Consider the following 17,320-nt stretch of genomic DNA (forward strand, 5'->3'; position numbering starts at 1 on the left):
AGCTTTTCTGATGGAATTCACAAATTTTCATCTCCCTTGAGTTTTTGAGCCTCTTGCACCTTGTGTCAATACCAGGTTCATGGCTTCCAGCTTTCACTACTGATTGGCACAAGGGCAGTCCACAGCAAAGATTTCTTTGAAGTGATCCACATGTCTGATTTCCCTTCAGTATTATCTATGAATAATTTTTCCTCTTTTCTCTTTGTTTGGCACATTTCCCCCATTTGCTCTCCTGCTGAAATGCTTTGCCTTTTCCCACTATAGCAGTAGCATCTCCTCTTTATCTATTATATTTTTCATCTTTTTCTGTGTTTCCCTACAAATCTTTTCACTAGTGGTTTAGCTTCTGCTACTCCTTCTGTGCCTTCTTCCAGATTTTTTTGTGTTCTTATCGTTTTGGAGTTCTTCCTTCTCTTGGCAATGGGCCACCTTTTCTGCCTGTGACTTTCTCCAGTTATGACTCTTGCAGTTAAATAACATTACTGCTGAGCTGATCTCAGGGCTGCTGAGTCACTTTCACCTGTGTTTGACAAAGCCTCAAATGAATTCCACAGCACTGATCAGAGCTTTGTCACAGTATCTTTTTGCTATTCCATTCTGCTCTTTTGGCCAATTCCAATGACTGTTGAAGTCACTATTGTGCACTTACATTTACAGGTTGGCAATGGTCAGATTGGTCAGTGGTACCAGTAGTTTGGATCAACTGTATTTTGGAAGAACAAGCTGAATTTTGTTCTGTCACCTATCAAATGTGCAAGTCTACATGAGTAACTACAAGGTTTTCAAGAAGAGACATGGAATCTAACTTAATGATGCTTTGCCAAGAGAACAAAAGATATTCTGGTTACACTCTAGTGTCCTACCTCACTTTATGGCCTGTGCTGCATTATTAAAGAAGCACACAGTGATCCTTCCTGATCTATCCTCCAAGTTTCCAACAATAAAATTACGACCTTAAGCACCAGATATTTCACCAAAACCACTGTGTTTAAACATCAAAAAATATAGAAACATATATAGAAAGATATATATATATAGAGAGAGAGAGAGAAATATCCTCCATGATTCCTTCCTATCTGAATTGCTTTATCATTTGGAATCTGTAGCATTCTTTACCAGTGAGTGACATAAAGCAACTAAAAGTTTTGTAATGCAACTACTTCTTTTTTTAAAGACATTTGAGAGATTCCTTGAACATTTGAGAGATCCCTTGATCCTTAAACCCTCTAGTGATACCCTAAGAGGAACCATGAATATGTATCTACGTTTGCACATCAACATCTCACTACTGTACATGATTTTATATGGTACTTCCTGCCCTGCATTTTCCTCTGCCACCCCTTGGTTACCTACAAATAGTGCAGCTCACCTAGACCCTTGAGACCAAAATTTTAAGAGCTTTTGGTGGCAGACCTTGGAAGAAGTACTCTCATATCCCCATGCTCATAATGCCCCTTCACAGAGCTACAAATAAATTTGTAGGGTATCACATTCTCACAAAAGCCCACTTCCCACATTTGCCCATGGACCCAGAAGTTTTGTTACTTACCACCATCTGAATTTCCAAGTGTGAAAGTTGGACCTACTGATCTTTAGTTCTTGTCACTATTATAAGGAGTCTTTATAAATAGAGATGTCACATTTCCTATCTTCCATTGCTCCTCTACTGCTCTTAATGTAAACTTATTACACAATAAATAGTTTGGCAGCTTTTCTCGATAGAAGTCTGAAGAGAATTCTTCAGAGGAACCTTAAGAAGTTCTAGAAGATGAGACTTAAAACTTCAGAGATTTGTAGAAGTCCCTCCAAAGAAAAGCAACAGCTTGCTTCTCTTGGCTTGCTATAGGCTTTGCCTATTTATTACCATTTATTTTGTCTGAGTGGGAACTCACAAGCTGGTATTTAGCAGGTTCTCTGTAGAGTCTTATTATTATGGCCTAGGTGAGTAATAATGATCTGTCAAAATGAAAAGTGTATCATCACATTTTGTCAGTAACACTTAGGCAGTAATTGTCAAAAAGGTCTTTGTTCTCATGGCTGTGCTCTGTGGCAGTGCAGGGCTCCATCTTTCACCTGTGGTTGGGCTTTTAGCAACTGCCCTGGATCTCACATATATTTCACACTGTTGACAAAACCAGGCTGTGGCAATTTTTTTACACTGTAAGTACTGCTTGGTCATAAAAGGTACAACCAGTGTGATCTGAATAGCTGAGGTATTTCTTCACTTCCCTAAAATACTTGTGATCTCTCTCTGCTCTTACTGATACGTTGATCTTTTTTAAGACAAAAAAATGTCTTGTCACTTCCATCATAAGCTGAAGGATGCCTATAGACCTTTATCATTCTTTTTGTGAATTATTATATATCACTGCCAAGGTGCCTGGAGTGTTTCTTCCCTAGTGCTTTCTGTTGGCAGACCTTAACTTTTCAGGACCTTAGTTTTTTGAAAGTAGTAATTACCAGGAGCCCCCATGAAGGAGAAGCATTGAGAAGCCTTCAGCAGTCACTTTTACTAAAGAGGTAATTTGATCCCAATTATCTTCTGATTTTACTGATCAACAGACAGATCAAAATGTCATGTATCTACTCTTCATTCCTTTCAGCACTGAAAGGGCCTTAATTGAACATCTTTTATTTTCAACTCTCATCTTTTCCTCCCTTAAACACTTTGAAGTTTGCTTCTTGATATAGTAGCAGTATGCTGTTCTTTCTGTTAAAGTGTTGCATTAAAAACTATTTTTTGCAACCATTTGAACATTGTAGTGCTACACGTGGGAGAGAATCGAAAGAAATGCTCTTCTCTGACTCCCACACAGCACAATGGAAATGAGCAGTTTAACACAGCAACTTTAATCACAGACATAGATACTAACCTAATTGTGGTTTGCTTCACTAACAGTTGGAAATTCTCAAAAGGGCAGATATTTTGAATATACTTCAATATGTGTTCTCTCATATTCATGATTTTACCTCCTTGGCAGAGAGTACATCATAAGCTATTAGTTTTCTTCCTTCACTCCAAATTTCTGTCATTTCCCAATGTAACCAGCAGTTTTCTTATGCAAATACTCATTGTTCTCAGTATGTTTGCCCTTCATACAACTTCTCACGTCATGGTAAACACACAAGATCTTTTTCATACTGTACTAACAAGATAAAAAACACTAAAGGAATATCCAAGAAAAACTCAACTGAATGACATGAAAAGGAATGAAAAATCCATCAGTTTCTATTCCTTGAAAACATCAGGCATAATGGAAAGGTTTGTTTCACCATATTATTTCTTTTGTGTCATGTTTCCTTCCCTTTCCCTTGTGAGATACACATTTAGAGAAAAGTTAACTTTCCTGTAAGGTACCAAAACTGTAATTGAATCCATCTCTGGCCAACTGAATGAATGGCAGTGTCTCAAAGGCAAAATTTTTCTTGCAGGGAAAAAGAATGCTTTGTTTTATGACTGATTCTCACACATTCATATGTCATGATTACCAATGGTAAGAGGGAATCTGGAAAAAAAAAAGGCACAAACTTTTTCCTAATGACTGAAAAGCACTTCAGAGACAACAAAAGATGTGTATATGCTGCTTTAGTATTGCTTTGGTATTAAAGATTCAGATTCCATGTGTTTCTTTATTCATAGACTACTTTGGAGAACTAACTAACCATCACAAATGTAAAAATGTGCTATTCATCAGTAGCAGGTTTTGTGAAACAGAAGATTTCTGTGTTATGTCTAATAAAGATACATCCTCTTACTGTAGCAGATATCTCTATCAGAACATATGCAGGTGTGCAAGTGCAAGAGTGAAAAGTATTTCTCAACCTGTTTGTGAGAAAATATAAATATTTCCTATAAAACAATCAATATTGTGGTGTGTAAAAAAGAAGTGAAGCCCAGCTTGCAACAGCTGCATATCAGTTTCTAAGTCTAGAAATAGTTTTCAATCACAAGAAATGCTTGTCATGATGTTGTTTAGGACATTAAAAGTGAGTAACATTAACAGATTAAAACCTCACAAAATCAGAAGGAAGTTCTTCTGCGAAGTTAATGTCAAGCAACTAAACAGATGCCTACAACAAACTTTTCATAACAAAAAAGCTTTATGAATACAATTAAGTCCATAATTTGAATTATTTACTATAGTATCATTAAATACAAAGACACTGTCAGAAACAGAAGAGATTAAAAAAAGGAATGTTACTGCTCGTTCTGTGATTTCCTGGCAGGATATTAAAATCTTTCAAAATGAGCCACGAATTTGTAACACAGACACTGCGGGATCAGGTAGACTGTGGGATCAAGTGTTCCAAAAACCAAAATGGAAATACTTATCTAGGTATAGAAAGTGGATGAAGCTATTAATTTCAATAATGTAGCATACTGTGTGCACACCTACGTTTCCCAAATGCAGATAGTGAATATATGCCATCTTCAGTTCATTTCTTTTAAATAATTTGAAGTTTCAGAGAATTTTCTGCATTTACTGAGGCAACAGTAAGATTCCGAGATGTTACCAGATTTTCAGGGAGGTAAAAGCAGAAAGTTCATTAGCTTAGTACATAAATGCTGCATCAGCAATTTACAGATACTCCTTAGTATACTCTTGCTGTAGTGAAAAAATAATAATCTTTAACCAGAGAACCACATTTAAGCTCTCTAGGAACTAGAATTATTCAGAAAGATTTCTCTTTGCCATAATTATTTTCCAGCCAGACACTCAAATATATTGAAACCAAACATCATTCCCAGTAGTGGTAATGCAGAGACTTTCATGATCCCAAGTTTCTAAAAACCCCATGTCCCTTTAGATATGTGCATATTTAACTGGCCTGATTTTCCAAAATTACTTAATAGTTTCCTTGATTTTTGCTGAACATCTGTAAATGCAAGCATATTTCAGTGGAAGACACAAATTGCTCAGCTTTTTTTCTTCTTCTTCTTCTTCCCCAAAACCACATAAACAATTCAGAAAAACATTCCTGTTTGGAAATCCCATCCTCCCCTTGAGCTGCACTTCTTGCCTGAGAAACTGTCACGGACATATTTTCTGAAAAATCCTTTTGCTAGGATTTTTCTCCTGAGAAGCTGAGAGGAACGAAATGCAAACAAGAATTATCTGCTGCTGTGGAATGCAACAGGTGCATCTTTGATTGTTTGTCTCATGTGGTTGTTTTTAATTAATGGCCAATCACAGTCCAGCTGTCTCAGACTCTCTGGTCAGTCACAAGATTTTATTATCATTCTTTCTTTTCTATTCCTTGTTAGCCTTCTGATGAAATCCTTTCTTCTATTCTTTTAGTATAGTTTTAATATATCAATTTCTTTTAATATAATATATATTATAAAAAAATAAATCAGCCTTCTGAAACATGGAGTCAAGATTCTCATCTCTTCCCTCATCCTGGGACCCCTGTGAACACCACCACAAGGGACCCTCAAGCTGGGAAGCTGTAGAACAAAGATGAACGAGCATATACTGCACAGTGAGGAGGAGGAACACCCAAATGAAGCCCAGGGGTTTACCTTGGCCTTGCGGAAGTGGTAGACCACCAGCATGCTGATGAAGTCCAGCAGCATGCAGAGCGTCTGGAAGGAGATGATAGCCAGCCGTAGATACTTGTCCTCCTGTGCATAGCAGGGAGTATCATCTGTGCAGAAAGAACATCCTTCTCTGCAGGGCAGGCAGGTGTAGACTTCCTCTGACAATTCACCACCAGAAAAGCGATTTTCTGCATCCTTTCCTGAAAGTGTCAGAAGCACAAGGGGAGATACCTTTAGTTGTAGGGGATGGGGAGTTCATCACCAGTCCTCTGCTGGGCTTCCTTTCCCTCCCATTCTCTCTCAATAGGTTACAAAATAGCTCACCCAGTGCTGCTTTTCTCACTTAACCATCCTTTGTAACATTCAGAAAACCAAGACCAATGAGGGAAAGTGAGCTTTTTAAACATCAAATGCTTTCCTGTTACATTTAAAGTGGGCTAAATTGGCACAGGAAATTCTATGAAGAATTTTGAATGGGGAAAAAATTACATTAAATATTTGGGAATAAGGAATGGATTTTACACAGACAGATGAAGGGCAGACCCATTAACTACCTAATGTTCATAGTACAAGCTCTGATCCCATTTCAGATTGTTCCTCAGTTTTATAAAAATGCTATTGAGTGAATTAATGAGTTTCAAATTAGATGAAAACCTTCTTAATTAACATTTACTCAACAGGCTATTGCATGATTGCACTACTCAGTCCCCAAAGCAAAACCAGTGCACTTAGTCTAAGTATAGTTTTCCATTGTTCACACAAGCACACCAGGAAGTAGACACACCTATTTTGTCTAGGAAAATCAATTACTCTTGAACTGACAACTCATCCATCAATGTGAACCCATCAAGAGGACACACAGAAGGATTCCTAATTTTTCTGACCTATGACACTTGCCCATAAACCTTTGTAAGGCTGCTTACCCTACAAGCCATGAATAGAATTAAAAGGTGAAAGAGAAAGGTGGGGCAGGGGGGAGGGGGGGGAGAATATTGTTAAATAAAAGGAAAAGAAGAATTTGTTGAAAATGTTTGTTATAGGTAAGACAGCCTTAGGAGCTCACAGAAACAACAAAATGACAAAATGTAGCTGAAGCCAAATCAATGGGTGTATTATAATGTGTGATAACTCCTCTCACTTTTCACAATGCTAGAGAACTGCTTCAATTTCTTTGATCAAAATTCTCCTTCTCTGTCGGGGAAAGTAGTAAATCATGCATTGCTGAGTCCTTCAAGAGACAACCTATCCCACCTATGCTGCACATACACATGGGCTTATGCAACTCTCTTCAGACTTTCAGCTTGAAGCAATTGAAGCAGAAGGTTTTCTACAAGGGTAATTACTTCTTGCTTTCTCAAATCCGTGGCTAAACGTGCATGAACACACATGTGCTGCCAGGCAAAGCCTGGGAAAGGGACGGGGCCATGCTCCTTGTCCTCACTGTACTAATGCTTCCCTCCCACATCCCAGAGTGAGTAAAGAACAAGATGGCATTTCTCACGCAGTTCGTGAATTTCTCCTTGGAGCTCTATTCTGAACTAAGATGTCAGAAACCTGAATATAGCAGAGTAGTGCTGACTCATGTTGCAAGTCAGTTTTCTAGATACAAGGAGTCAGCAAGAAGAGATCTTGTGCCTTTTTGACCCAGACTGTGTGAGGTAGGAATGGAAATCTTGGAAAATAACCATGCTTGGGCATACCAAGCAGATGGAGAACCCCTAAGGAACACTAATGCTGAAGATATTCTAGAACTGGAACTTCTCTTCAGAGCACACACCCATGGACCTCAGCCCATTACCATTCCAAGAGCTGTAGCAGAAACCACCTTCTCCAAATTTAACATCAGATCCCTGCTTCTTAATCACAGCTAGAGCAACAGACCCACACTGTCCTCTGCCAGATACAGAAGTCATAGTCTCCCACTTCCCATCTCCATATCCAGACCAAGAGTGCATTCCCTACTGTTCAAGTTTTCCACTTCATTTCCTCAACATTTAAGGTTATATCACCCTTTTCACCATATATCTGTTCCTTTAACATTTCTATAGCTGCCTTCAATTAGCGCATCTCTTTAAAACCTCACATTTCTGAGCCCCATAAGCCATTTGTTAATATATATTTTATTGTGTCAACTAAATAAATTATTTGCAGTATAAAAACTTACACAGAGAAAAATATAGTTCAAGACCCACAGCTATGAGACTACTTGTCACAAACATTATATGAATATGGCTTGATAATTTAGCATGGTTCTAAACTTGATGCACTTTACTTCTGAAATGTTCAACCTTGAAAGTCATTGCAAATACACTATATTCCATTTTATCAAGCAGTTTCTTATCAGAATCATATGTGGGAGTGTCTTCATACAGATGCTAATCACACACAACAGGGATAACAGTAAATAAACAGTTGCATGTTGAAGTGAATATCCCACAGGTATGACTTTATAGCACAACAGCAAACTTTTGTTTACATGTGTCTGCTGAGACTGGTATGGGCTGCACAGGGAGGTGGTGGAGTCATTGTCCCTGGAGGAGTTTAAGGAAAGACTGGATGTGGCACTCAGTGCCTTGGTCCAGCCTATGGCAGTGTTTGGTCCTGGGTGGACTCAGTGATCTCAGAGGTCTTTTCCAATCTATTGCTTCTGTGGTATGGTGTGTTGTACACAAAGGAAGATCACTGATGCACATCTTCTGCACGGGCTGCCCTGCCAGCCAGGACTGATTTTTCTGTGAGTATCTTTTGACTATCAGATGAAGGTGGAGGTGCCTGAGGAGCAACTGGGTGTGGCACTCAGTGCTCTGGTCTGGTTAGCAAGGTGGGGGTTGCTCACAGGTTGGACTTGGTGATCTCAGAGATCTTTTCCAACCTACTGGATTCCATGATTCCATGCTCCTTATAGCTAATAAAAGAAAGATAAAAAAATTGATCTACAATAAATTTCCCATAATGCAATGGGGAACAATTAACAATTCTTATGTGTTTGGAGGTTTGTTGTTTTTTTTTCTTCTTGACAAAAAGAAATATTTTTTTTCAGCCCTTCTGAAATAAATTACTGGGGAAGAACTGTTCATTATATATACCACTGACATGGATCTTGTTCACCCACACCCTTGCCATGACTGTATGTCTCAGGGCACAGCTGCCCAATGCATAGATGAACATTTCTGCCCTTTTTGCCTGGTCCTGTCCCTTCACCAGCATCAATGTAACATCAATTCAAGACACAGACAGCCCAAGCCAAGCCTAGAGTGCCTCTAACCGAACTGCTAGATATTTCATTGTGCCTTGTCCAATCTCAGCAGTTCTTTAGCATTACATGTTTCCTGCAGTGAATAAAAAAATTTTTTCCTCCTCAAAAGATGACAAAAGATTCTAGACACAGTAAGGTGGATGGACAAGAAGTAACTTCTGCTTTGTGTAAGGTAGTAGCAGTTTCAGCACTGTCACAAATGAGATGGAAGCAAACACTGTGCTGCAGAAGTTAAAGCTAAAAATGAGGAAGGTGTAAAAAAAGAAAGAAAGAACAGAAATAAAATGTAGTAACCAAAGAATAAAAAGGATAAAAAGAAAGGAGAAAAGAACCAAGCAAAGTAGGTGGAAAGCAGGAATAGGACACAAACAAAAATGAAGTATAATAAAATAAAACAAAAGCTTAAATGTTTCAGCTAGTTCCGCTCCACCATATTTTTTCCTAGCTCTTCTCTCTTCTATCCCAGTCTTTTCTGTCTGATTGGCCCATCTGTTTTTGAAATGTTCTCCTGAGGGTAACTCTTCATCAGCTTCAGTTCTCCTAAGGACACTTTGCCACGCTAGGGGTGCCTCAGCAGCTGTGACATTGCCAGCTGAGACCTTCCTGCAGAGTGAGAATGGCACCATAGACTGCTGAGAGTCAGGGCAGGGACTGCCTTGTCCCAGACCAAATCATCCTGCACTCCAGTCAGAGCTCAGCACATGAACACACAAAGCACAGTGCATGCTGAGCACTGAGCAGAACAAAAGACTGATTCTGCTCCTGTTCTATAATAGAGTAAATTAGGAACACTCCAGTCGCATCAGGGATGTTGCAGTAACTTGGTGAGAATGTAACTGGACCTCTTGGCACCAAAACCTGATCATCAGCCATGGTCATATGCCTCACCCCAGAAAGGGATCACTTAAGTCAGTGACAACCTTCATATGTACAAATATCTGCATGTGCAGGTTCTGTTGAAGAAACAAAGCCAAAGGGCAGGTGCAAAAAATGAAAATTCTTGTTGAACTGGAAACTCCTCTTGGAAATTTTTATGTGATCATGGCAGTGTTAGAGACAGCAAAGACCCATATTCAGACAAAAGAATCACTTCTGTTGCAGGGCATGTTCCACATCCAAACAGCAAGAGTTGGGAATTTCTGCAGTATATGGATGATGCATTGCTAAAGGGCAAACTTCAAGCTGAACAAAGCACCATTGCTCTGCTAAAGACTTTTCACTGTAAACCTGATTACCCCACAAGGCAGAGGACAGAAGTGCTTTAGAGAAGGGTGTTACAGGAATGTTAAAATATAAGTAATCATCAGTTAGTTATCCTACTATACTAATAGTGCTACCTAAAAATGAGCCATTAGGAGAAAGTGCATAACCACGTACTCAAGTACTTACAGATTAATACAACTTGTGTAAATGAAACATGGTTTTTTCTAAAATAAATTTCCAACCTCAAAAGACACCCTAGAAGTATGGTAATAACTTTGTTCCTTTCTAGTATTCAAGGTCCTCATTAACACATGCAGAAAAAATAGAAAGGTTTTACATATTTTGGCACCATCAGTTCTGAATAACGAACAGACTTGGGAGGGAAACGCCCTCCTACCTGGCTTCTTATTCAGTAAGAGAACAGCCTGAATTCCAGCTGTGTCCCTGTCCCAAATACTCTTTGGGAACCTGCAACATGTGCAGCCTTCCTGGGAGCAGCAACACCACGCTGCTTTAAGACAAGAAAGCAATTTGCAGAATCTTTGTGATTTGCAGAATCTTTCCAACACAGGACACTGTTTATGTCACATTGCAGGTTCCCACAGAGCCAACCAGCAAACTGTGTGGAGCAACATCTCTGCAAAGCCATTTTATACAGTTATCTTTCAGATTCAAACCAAAACATTAATCTGGGCTGAAAGCAGAACCTTTCCTCCACCCAAAAACTGGACACTTCAGACACAATGTGAAACTGCAGCTATCCATATTTTGCTGTGGCACAAAATCCCAGAATCACTGAGAAATGCTCCCATTTCAGGACACAATACAATCCAATTTTTCAATTGAGTGAAGTACAAAGCTGGTCTTTTTTTTCTATCTATATCCTTTCTGGTATCTTGAGACCTGCAAATCTTTGCTGCCTCTTTATTTTCTTCCACTAGGAATACTTCTTAAATGATTAACATTTCTACTCAGTTTCATCTCTTTTATCATCAGATTTCACCAACCCAGCTCCACAAAGAGTTCTCCAGGTCAGACAGTTTCTGTCAAAATTGCTTGCAGAATTTGTATCTAGAATTCCTATGTTAACATCACTTTGAACCACCAAACACATACTACAGCCATTTTAGCCATGTCATTTTTTCTTCTTTTCTTTTTACAGAATGCAGCTGTGTGACAGGGCCAAGTTTCCTTTGAACCACAGGCTTTTCTCATTACTTCAGTCATTTCCAGTCTCCCTGTTCACTTTTTCAAATCTATACAACTTGGCAGATGAAGCTGCATCTGGATGAATTAAAAAAGTTCTTCACTACAGTTTCAAAACTTGCGTTACCTCACAGCAGCAAAGGTTCAAATCAAACTGGCCCCCTACATCCTACAATATCAGCATTTACAAACTTCTTTTAGACAAATTTCACTTTATTAGAAGCTAAACAGCCATTTTAAGGCTCTTCATTCTACAGCAGATGGGGCAAAGATGGAGGTATTGTGTTTTCCATCCAAAGACAAATTACTCTCCAGAGGACCCATGCTCTTGATGCTGACAGCAGTTGAAACCTAGGTGACTAATACATACCAAGCATATATATTTTACACAACTGATATGAAATAAAGTTAATCTCACCCCTAATGATCAATGTTGTTTTGATCTCAAGCCACATTTTTTGTGTGTGTTCTATGGCATTTGGTATGAAGTCTTCTTTATATGCTGTCTCATGGAATTAAATCCTAACTCCACCAGAACTCATTGCTCTTCAGGAAGAACCAAACATCCTCCTTACTCTAGCAACAGATTCACACAGCCCAGAGAAACAGCACTATCACAAGGCTGTCCTCTGCAACACTTTATCATATGAAAAGACAAGGGAAACACTCAGCAGATAAACTGTTGAACAAACTGTGCTATTTATTCCACAAATATGCATAGGAGACATTATCTCCCATATATAAATATATGTATGTATGTAAATTAAGTGATGATTGGTACTAGAGGTATTTCTCTTGGGAAACAGAAGCAGCTGTTTTCACACAAGGCAGGAGATAACAGACACAGTCCTGGACCAAGCTCAGTGAAAGTCACTCACTGCCATTCCCTGGATATCTCACACAAACTGATCTCACAGTGAGAGCTGATGACATGAACCCATGAACCTCTGGCTAAAGGACCGTGCAAAGAAGCTGGGCATGAGATGAACCTGAAGCAGGAGGCAGAGAAGGATGCCTGTTACACCTCCAAGCAGCAGCTTTGCACCTGTGACTGCAGCCTGAGCTCTACCAGTACAATTGCAACAATTTCAGCACAAAATCCATGCAGGATCTGGTCAGCAACAGTAACACCATGACAGTAACAGACATCAGCTTTGAGCATGCAGTTTGTCTGTCTTTCCTAACATCACCCAAGTTCTGCTTGTCCTGTTGTGGCAATTCAGTCTAAGAACCATACAATGTGTGTCCTGAGCATGTTATCCATACATCCAGCCAGACTCCCAGGCTTGAACCATCTCTATTACCTCATCAGCATGTATTAGAGTTTGGATGCTCCTTTGAGTTCTCCTTTGCAAATGAAGTAAAATGAAAACAATTAAAGCCTGCACAAAGTCAGAGGCTAGGGCATTCTAATTTCCTCTGGCAAAACAGAAAATGAGTAGATTAATTTCCAGAATACTTGTGCATGAGCACAGATGCCAGAAATCTCTATTTCCCCTTAGCAAGGATTCTTTTCATGTTTTTTAATTTATTTACAAATCAAATATTCTTCAAGTGGGTATGTTTTACAGGATCCTCAAGAGTATTGTGAATGACAAACCAAAGGCTAGAACTCCTTAAGTGATTATATAATCTGAGACTTGCCAACCACTGGGATTTTACTGTATAACCCTGACGAGGATAAAAAGCAGCCCTGCATTATTAATGCTAGCTCTGTGTTCTTTTTTTTTAACTGAAGCAAAGGCACTTACTCTGAAAGCTGTTCACTGAGAAGATGTTGGGATGATAGAATCCAGCCTTGCAAATACATTTGTAGGCTCCAAGCACAAATCCAAGGCCTTTAATTGGCATGCACTGTGAGAAAGGAAAAAAGAGAAAAGTCATGCAGATGATCACACAAGTGTATACTCAGATGTACATTCAAGCATAAAAACATTACAAGATACTCTGCACAGACTTCTAAGAACAAACAGCACTCCTTCCAGACTGACAGTATTTCAGTATTTCCTCAGCAGCTTTTCCCATAGTCATATATCACTCCAGCTTTTTTGCCTTGTTGTTCATCTCCAACAAACAGCAAAGACAGCTATAATCAAGCCTGTCCCACTGATAAACTGACCAAGTGACAAATTTGACTCTTGCACATTTGATCGAGGCAGGACATTAGACAGCTGTGGCTTTTTTTTCTGAAGGGCTTCCAGCACTTTTCCCCAGCACAGCAGGTGGGTTTCAGGCAGCTGGAGCTCACACTGTGTGAGGAAGAACAGGAACACCTGCAGCTAAGCCCCAGCCTTCTGCTGGCAGCACATGCTGGTGCCTCCACAACAGCAACAGCAAAGTGGAGCTAGTCCAGCTAAGAAAAAGACAACTTCTTGTTAGAGAAAATGGCTGCAGACATAAATCTGGCCTGGCTGAAAGAAAAAAAAATCTATGCCAACAGGAGCCCCATACTTTTAAAATATCTTGTAATTTTTTGAGGTAGCAATATGTGAATCAAGTTTCATTTAAACTCAGTTTCACTGTTGCTTGCTTTTGACATTAGGTCAGCCACAGAAAATTCATTACTATGACAGAACATCTACTGTCAGACAATTTCTGTACATCAAATGGACTTTGCCTAGTATAGAGGGAAGAAACAGTCCAGCAACATAAAGGTAGAAACACCTGTAAAATGGTGATTCCCAGAACAGTTTATTTCACTTCATCAGATGAAAGCAGACTACCAGACCAGATGCCTTTCCCATACCAATAGTGTAGGTGTCCCATGAATATGAACTAGACACTAGCAGCTCCTTAGTGACCAATTGAATGATTTAACTAAAACAGCCTCTGTCCTCTCACCTCCATATTTTTCACTTGTTTGTGACTGTGACTTTAGGATATGCTTCAATATCTGCCTGTGACTAGGAGGAAGATGCAGAGGGCAGGGCTCAGTAAAAAATGCCTGAGTATAAAAAAATCAAATGCACATAAGAGAGGACAGTCTGCACTGAAGACACTCTGGAAAAACTGAGGGAGAAAAAAAGCTAAGAGTTTCTTATTATCTCAAATCTCAGCTTTGTGACATAATTCTGCCTGATGTTAGGGAAGCCACTATGGCACCATCTCTCCTTGCACTCTTTGCCAATCTGATGGCAGTGCTGTTGGAAACAATTAGCAAGTAGGAAACTGGTATGCAAGAACACTGAAAATTCATTCAGCCTTTGCATAAGAATAAAAGAAGGAAAAAAAAGGAAGGAGAAGGCCCTTTATTTATTTTTTTTCACATTATTTTCACCCTGCAGAAATGTGACTTTTGACAGGGTAGAGGATGAGACAAATTGAAGGGGAATGAGTGTGTGTGCAAGTCTGATGACAGCCAAACCTCTTTAAACAAGCACAGAAAGGTAGTTAAGTAGTAAAAATTCTTTTTCAGATAAAAATTTTCTTCTGTGTTCTGGCTTCTTGCTTTGTAAGATGAAGGTACATGCTGCTGTAGAGACTGCATTTTCTTTTTGAAGAAAAGGAAGAAAATAAGTAGCTCCCACTGTATTATGTGAATGCTGCAGCACCCCAAGTACTGTATTCATAATCCTTTGCCACTGAACAAATTTAAAGAATCACAGAATTGCTCATATCAACTATGCTGCAGGTTCATGAATCTGTTCTGCATTAAAATCAATGCTTTACTGATGAATCTTTCACAGACATCCAATATCCACACCAAATAAAAACCTGCAACTTTTATTTTATTGTCTCTGGCCAGTTTAGAACTTGAAAATGGACAAAATACTTTAAATGCTGTTACCTTTCACTGGTCTAGGACATTATCTTTTTTTTCCAGAATTTGGCAACTGTAATACAGCTTAAAAACCATCAGTCAGATTGTTTCTTGCAGTCCACATGATCCCAGGCAAAGATGTAATAGGGATCAGAATACCATGTTGATAGGTGGGATGGAAAGAAAGAAGCCTAGATCTCTCAAGATGCAATTTCAAACTCTGAAATTCCACTGTGCTCAACATTGCATGGAAACAGAATTATTTACAGCCTGACTCTAAAAGAAATTGCAACACCTAGGCAGGAAAACCACTAAATACTATGAGGCCAAAAATGAGAAAAATACTTTCTCTGGAAAGAAAAAACTTCACTCTTTTTACAAAAGATTTAACAGATGATATTTTATTAACGAGTAGTGGCAAATACTATGGTGGAAAGGGAAATAAATAAACTGTTTTCTGCTGTACAAAAGGAGTTTAGCAAACAAAGTCCAGACTTGTTTGTTACGTTTACTTACAGATAAAGGCTTTTCCTGGATGTCTGTAGGTGAATCTACACGACACAGAGCAGGCAGAAGCAAGCAGCTTTTATCCTTGCCCTGACAAGTGGCACCTGGTTCCAGTGGCAGACTCTGAGCCCAAGCCCTGCAAAGCTGTACCAGCCCAGCCCACAGAACTGGCCATGGGCTGCAGACCCAGGAACCCAGGGAGCACAGGAACTGAGTGATGCACAACAGGCTCTGTAGACACAGCCAGTAAAATATTCATCTGCTGGTAGGTTACTTGAGATTTGATCCATATAGAATTTAGCATTGAATAAAAGCAGATGTGTGAAAAATACCTGCTTCCACATAAGCAAAAGGAAGGAAAATCTGACCTGGTTTCAAATTTCATTATAAATGTGAAAGCATAGCCCTGGGAATAAACCCACCATATCCTGAGCATTTTTGCCTCATCAGTAGTCATCAGCTTTTGAAAAATCATACTTCAATCAATTTAGAAAAGCAGCTACCTTAGGCTGGATCAGAAGCTCCATTTAGGCTTGTATCACACCTCCTGTGCCAGCAGCCAGTGTTGGGGCAAGCAGTGAAAGATGCAGGTGGCTACTGAGTGATCCTTCACTGACATGCCCTTCAGGACACCACATTCCCAAATGGAATTTGTATTGCTTTAACCTCCAGTTCTTATAGATGGCTTGGTTGCAATTAAGATCAGCTTTATCATCATGTTTGCTAAAGAGAGAGTAATAAGTGTCTGTAGAATTCACAGAGTGCATTTATTCCACTTGTCTGTTCCCTGGTATTACATTTTCAGCTTTACAGTATTAGTATAATGTAATGACTCCAAATCTTTTTATAGTAAGGTTTAAATCATATGCTCAGCTCAAAAAAAACCTTAGATATTCCATGAATATTTATCTTGAGATTATTTACAAACAAATAACTCCTAAATCAACACAACATTCTAACACATTTAAACACAATATCTAAAGCAGTTTTTTCAAAGTCTGTATTGGTTTAATTTTATGCTGCTTGTTGTAAAGGACGAAGTTGGTAAAATCTAATGTGATAAAGATTATCTCTGTTGGAAAAAAAAGAAACCCTTCAAATAACCTGTGCAATGGAAGTCTGAGCCAAATCTTCTGGCACAAGAGAGACAAAGCCCTTCATCAGATGTGATTAGCCAGAAACCAAGTGAGGAAGTATTCAGCAGACACACAAAGCAGGTGAGACACCCAGAAGGGGAGAACAAGGCAAAAACAAACAAGTAGCTTCAGAGAAAGCAGGTGGCATCATGTCCCACATGTAACTTAGAAATTCAGATATAGGACTAAACAAATCCATACAGTGGCATTCTAGAGCAGAGGGGACAAACCAGCAATTTTACAATATAAGAAAAAAAAAAAGACTAAAAATACAGCCAGCCTTAAGTTGGGTACTTCAAGTTTTTCAAAGAGCAGCTTTCAAAATCTGTATTTCCACATGCATACAGTAATGAGCTTGTCTCCCTTTTCTAAAGCCAACTTCTTGTTCAAAGGATGTAGTAAGAGCAATGTCATGATAGATAAAGTTTAACAAAGATAATACAAGTAAGCACATGATTCTTTGCTCTGGTTAGGGGCAGCACATAAGGGATTTCTAGAAAATGCAATGTATAGAGTAATTTTGTACCTGGCACACAATAGCAGCTGCAGCAGGTTGGTGTCCTGCAAAACCCCTTGTAGGAGGATTTTTCTGATGCTGTTTACCACTCAATTGAAGCACATTCACTCTTTAAAAAAGCAAAAACACCAAAACAAGCAAACTCCCCTACAATAACAAGAACTAAATTAAAAAAAAAAAAAAAAAAGAAGAT

At 39.0% G+C, this 17,320-nt stretch overlaps 1 protein-coding gene across 1 annotated transcript in view; it reads right to left on the bottom strand.

Annotated features, from left to right (window-relative positions):
• Positions 1 to 17,320, bottom strand: part of GPR158 (G protein-coupled receptor 158) — a 189,418-nt gene that overhangs the window by 99,644 nt on the left and 72,454 nt on the right. Inside the window, exons 3-4 of the mRNA XM_066552121.1 lie at positions 12,959 to 13,061; positions 5,525 to 5,742 (exon numbers count right to left, since the gene is read on the bottom strand). Coding sequence (XP_066408218.1) covers positions 5,525 to 5,742; positions 12,959 to 13,061 — 321 coding nt within the window. The remainder of the gene's footprint in view (positions 1 to 5,524; positions 5,743 to 12,958; positions 13,062 to 17,320) is intronic.

Source organism: Molothrus aeneus, chromosome 1 (assembly GCF_037042795.1).
Source record: "Molothrus aeneus isolate 106 chromosome 1, BPBGC_Maene_1.0, whole genome shotgun sequence".
Classification (NCBI taxonomy): domain Eukaryota; kingdom Metazoa; phylum Chordata; class Aves; order Passeriformes; family Icteridae; genus Molothrus; species Molothrus aeneus.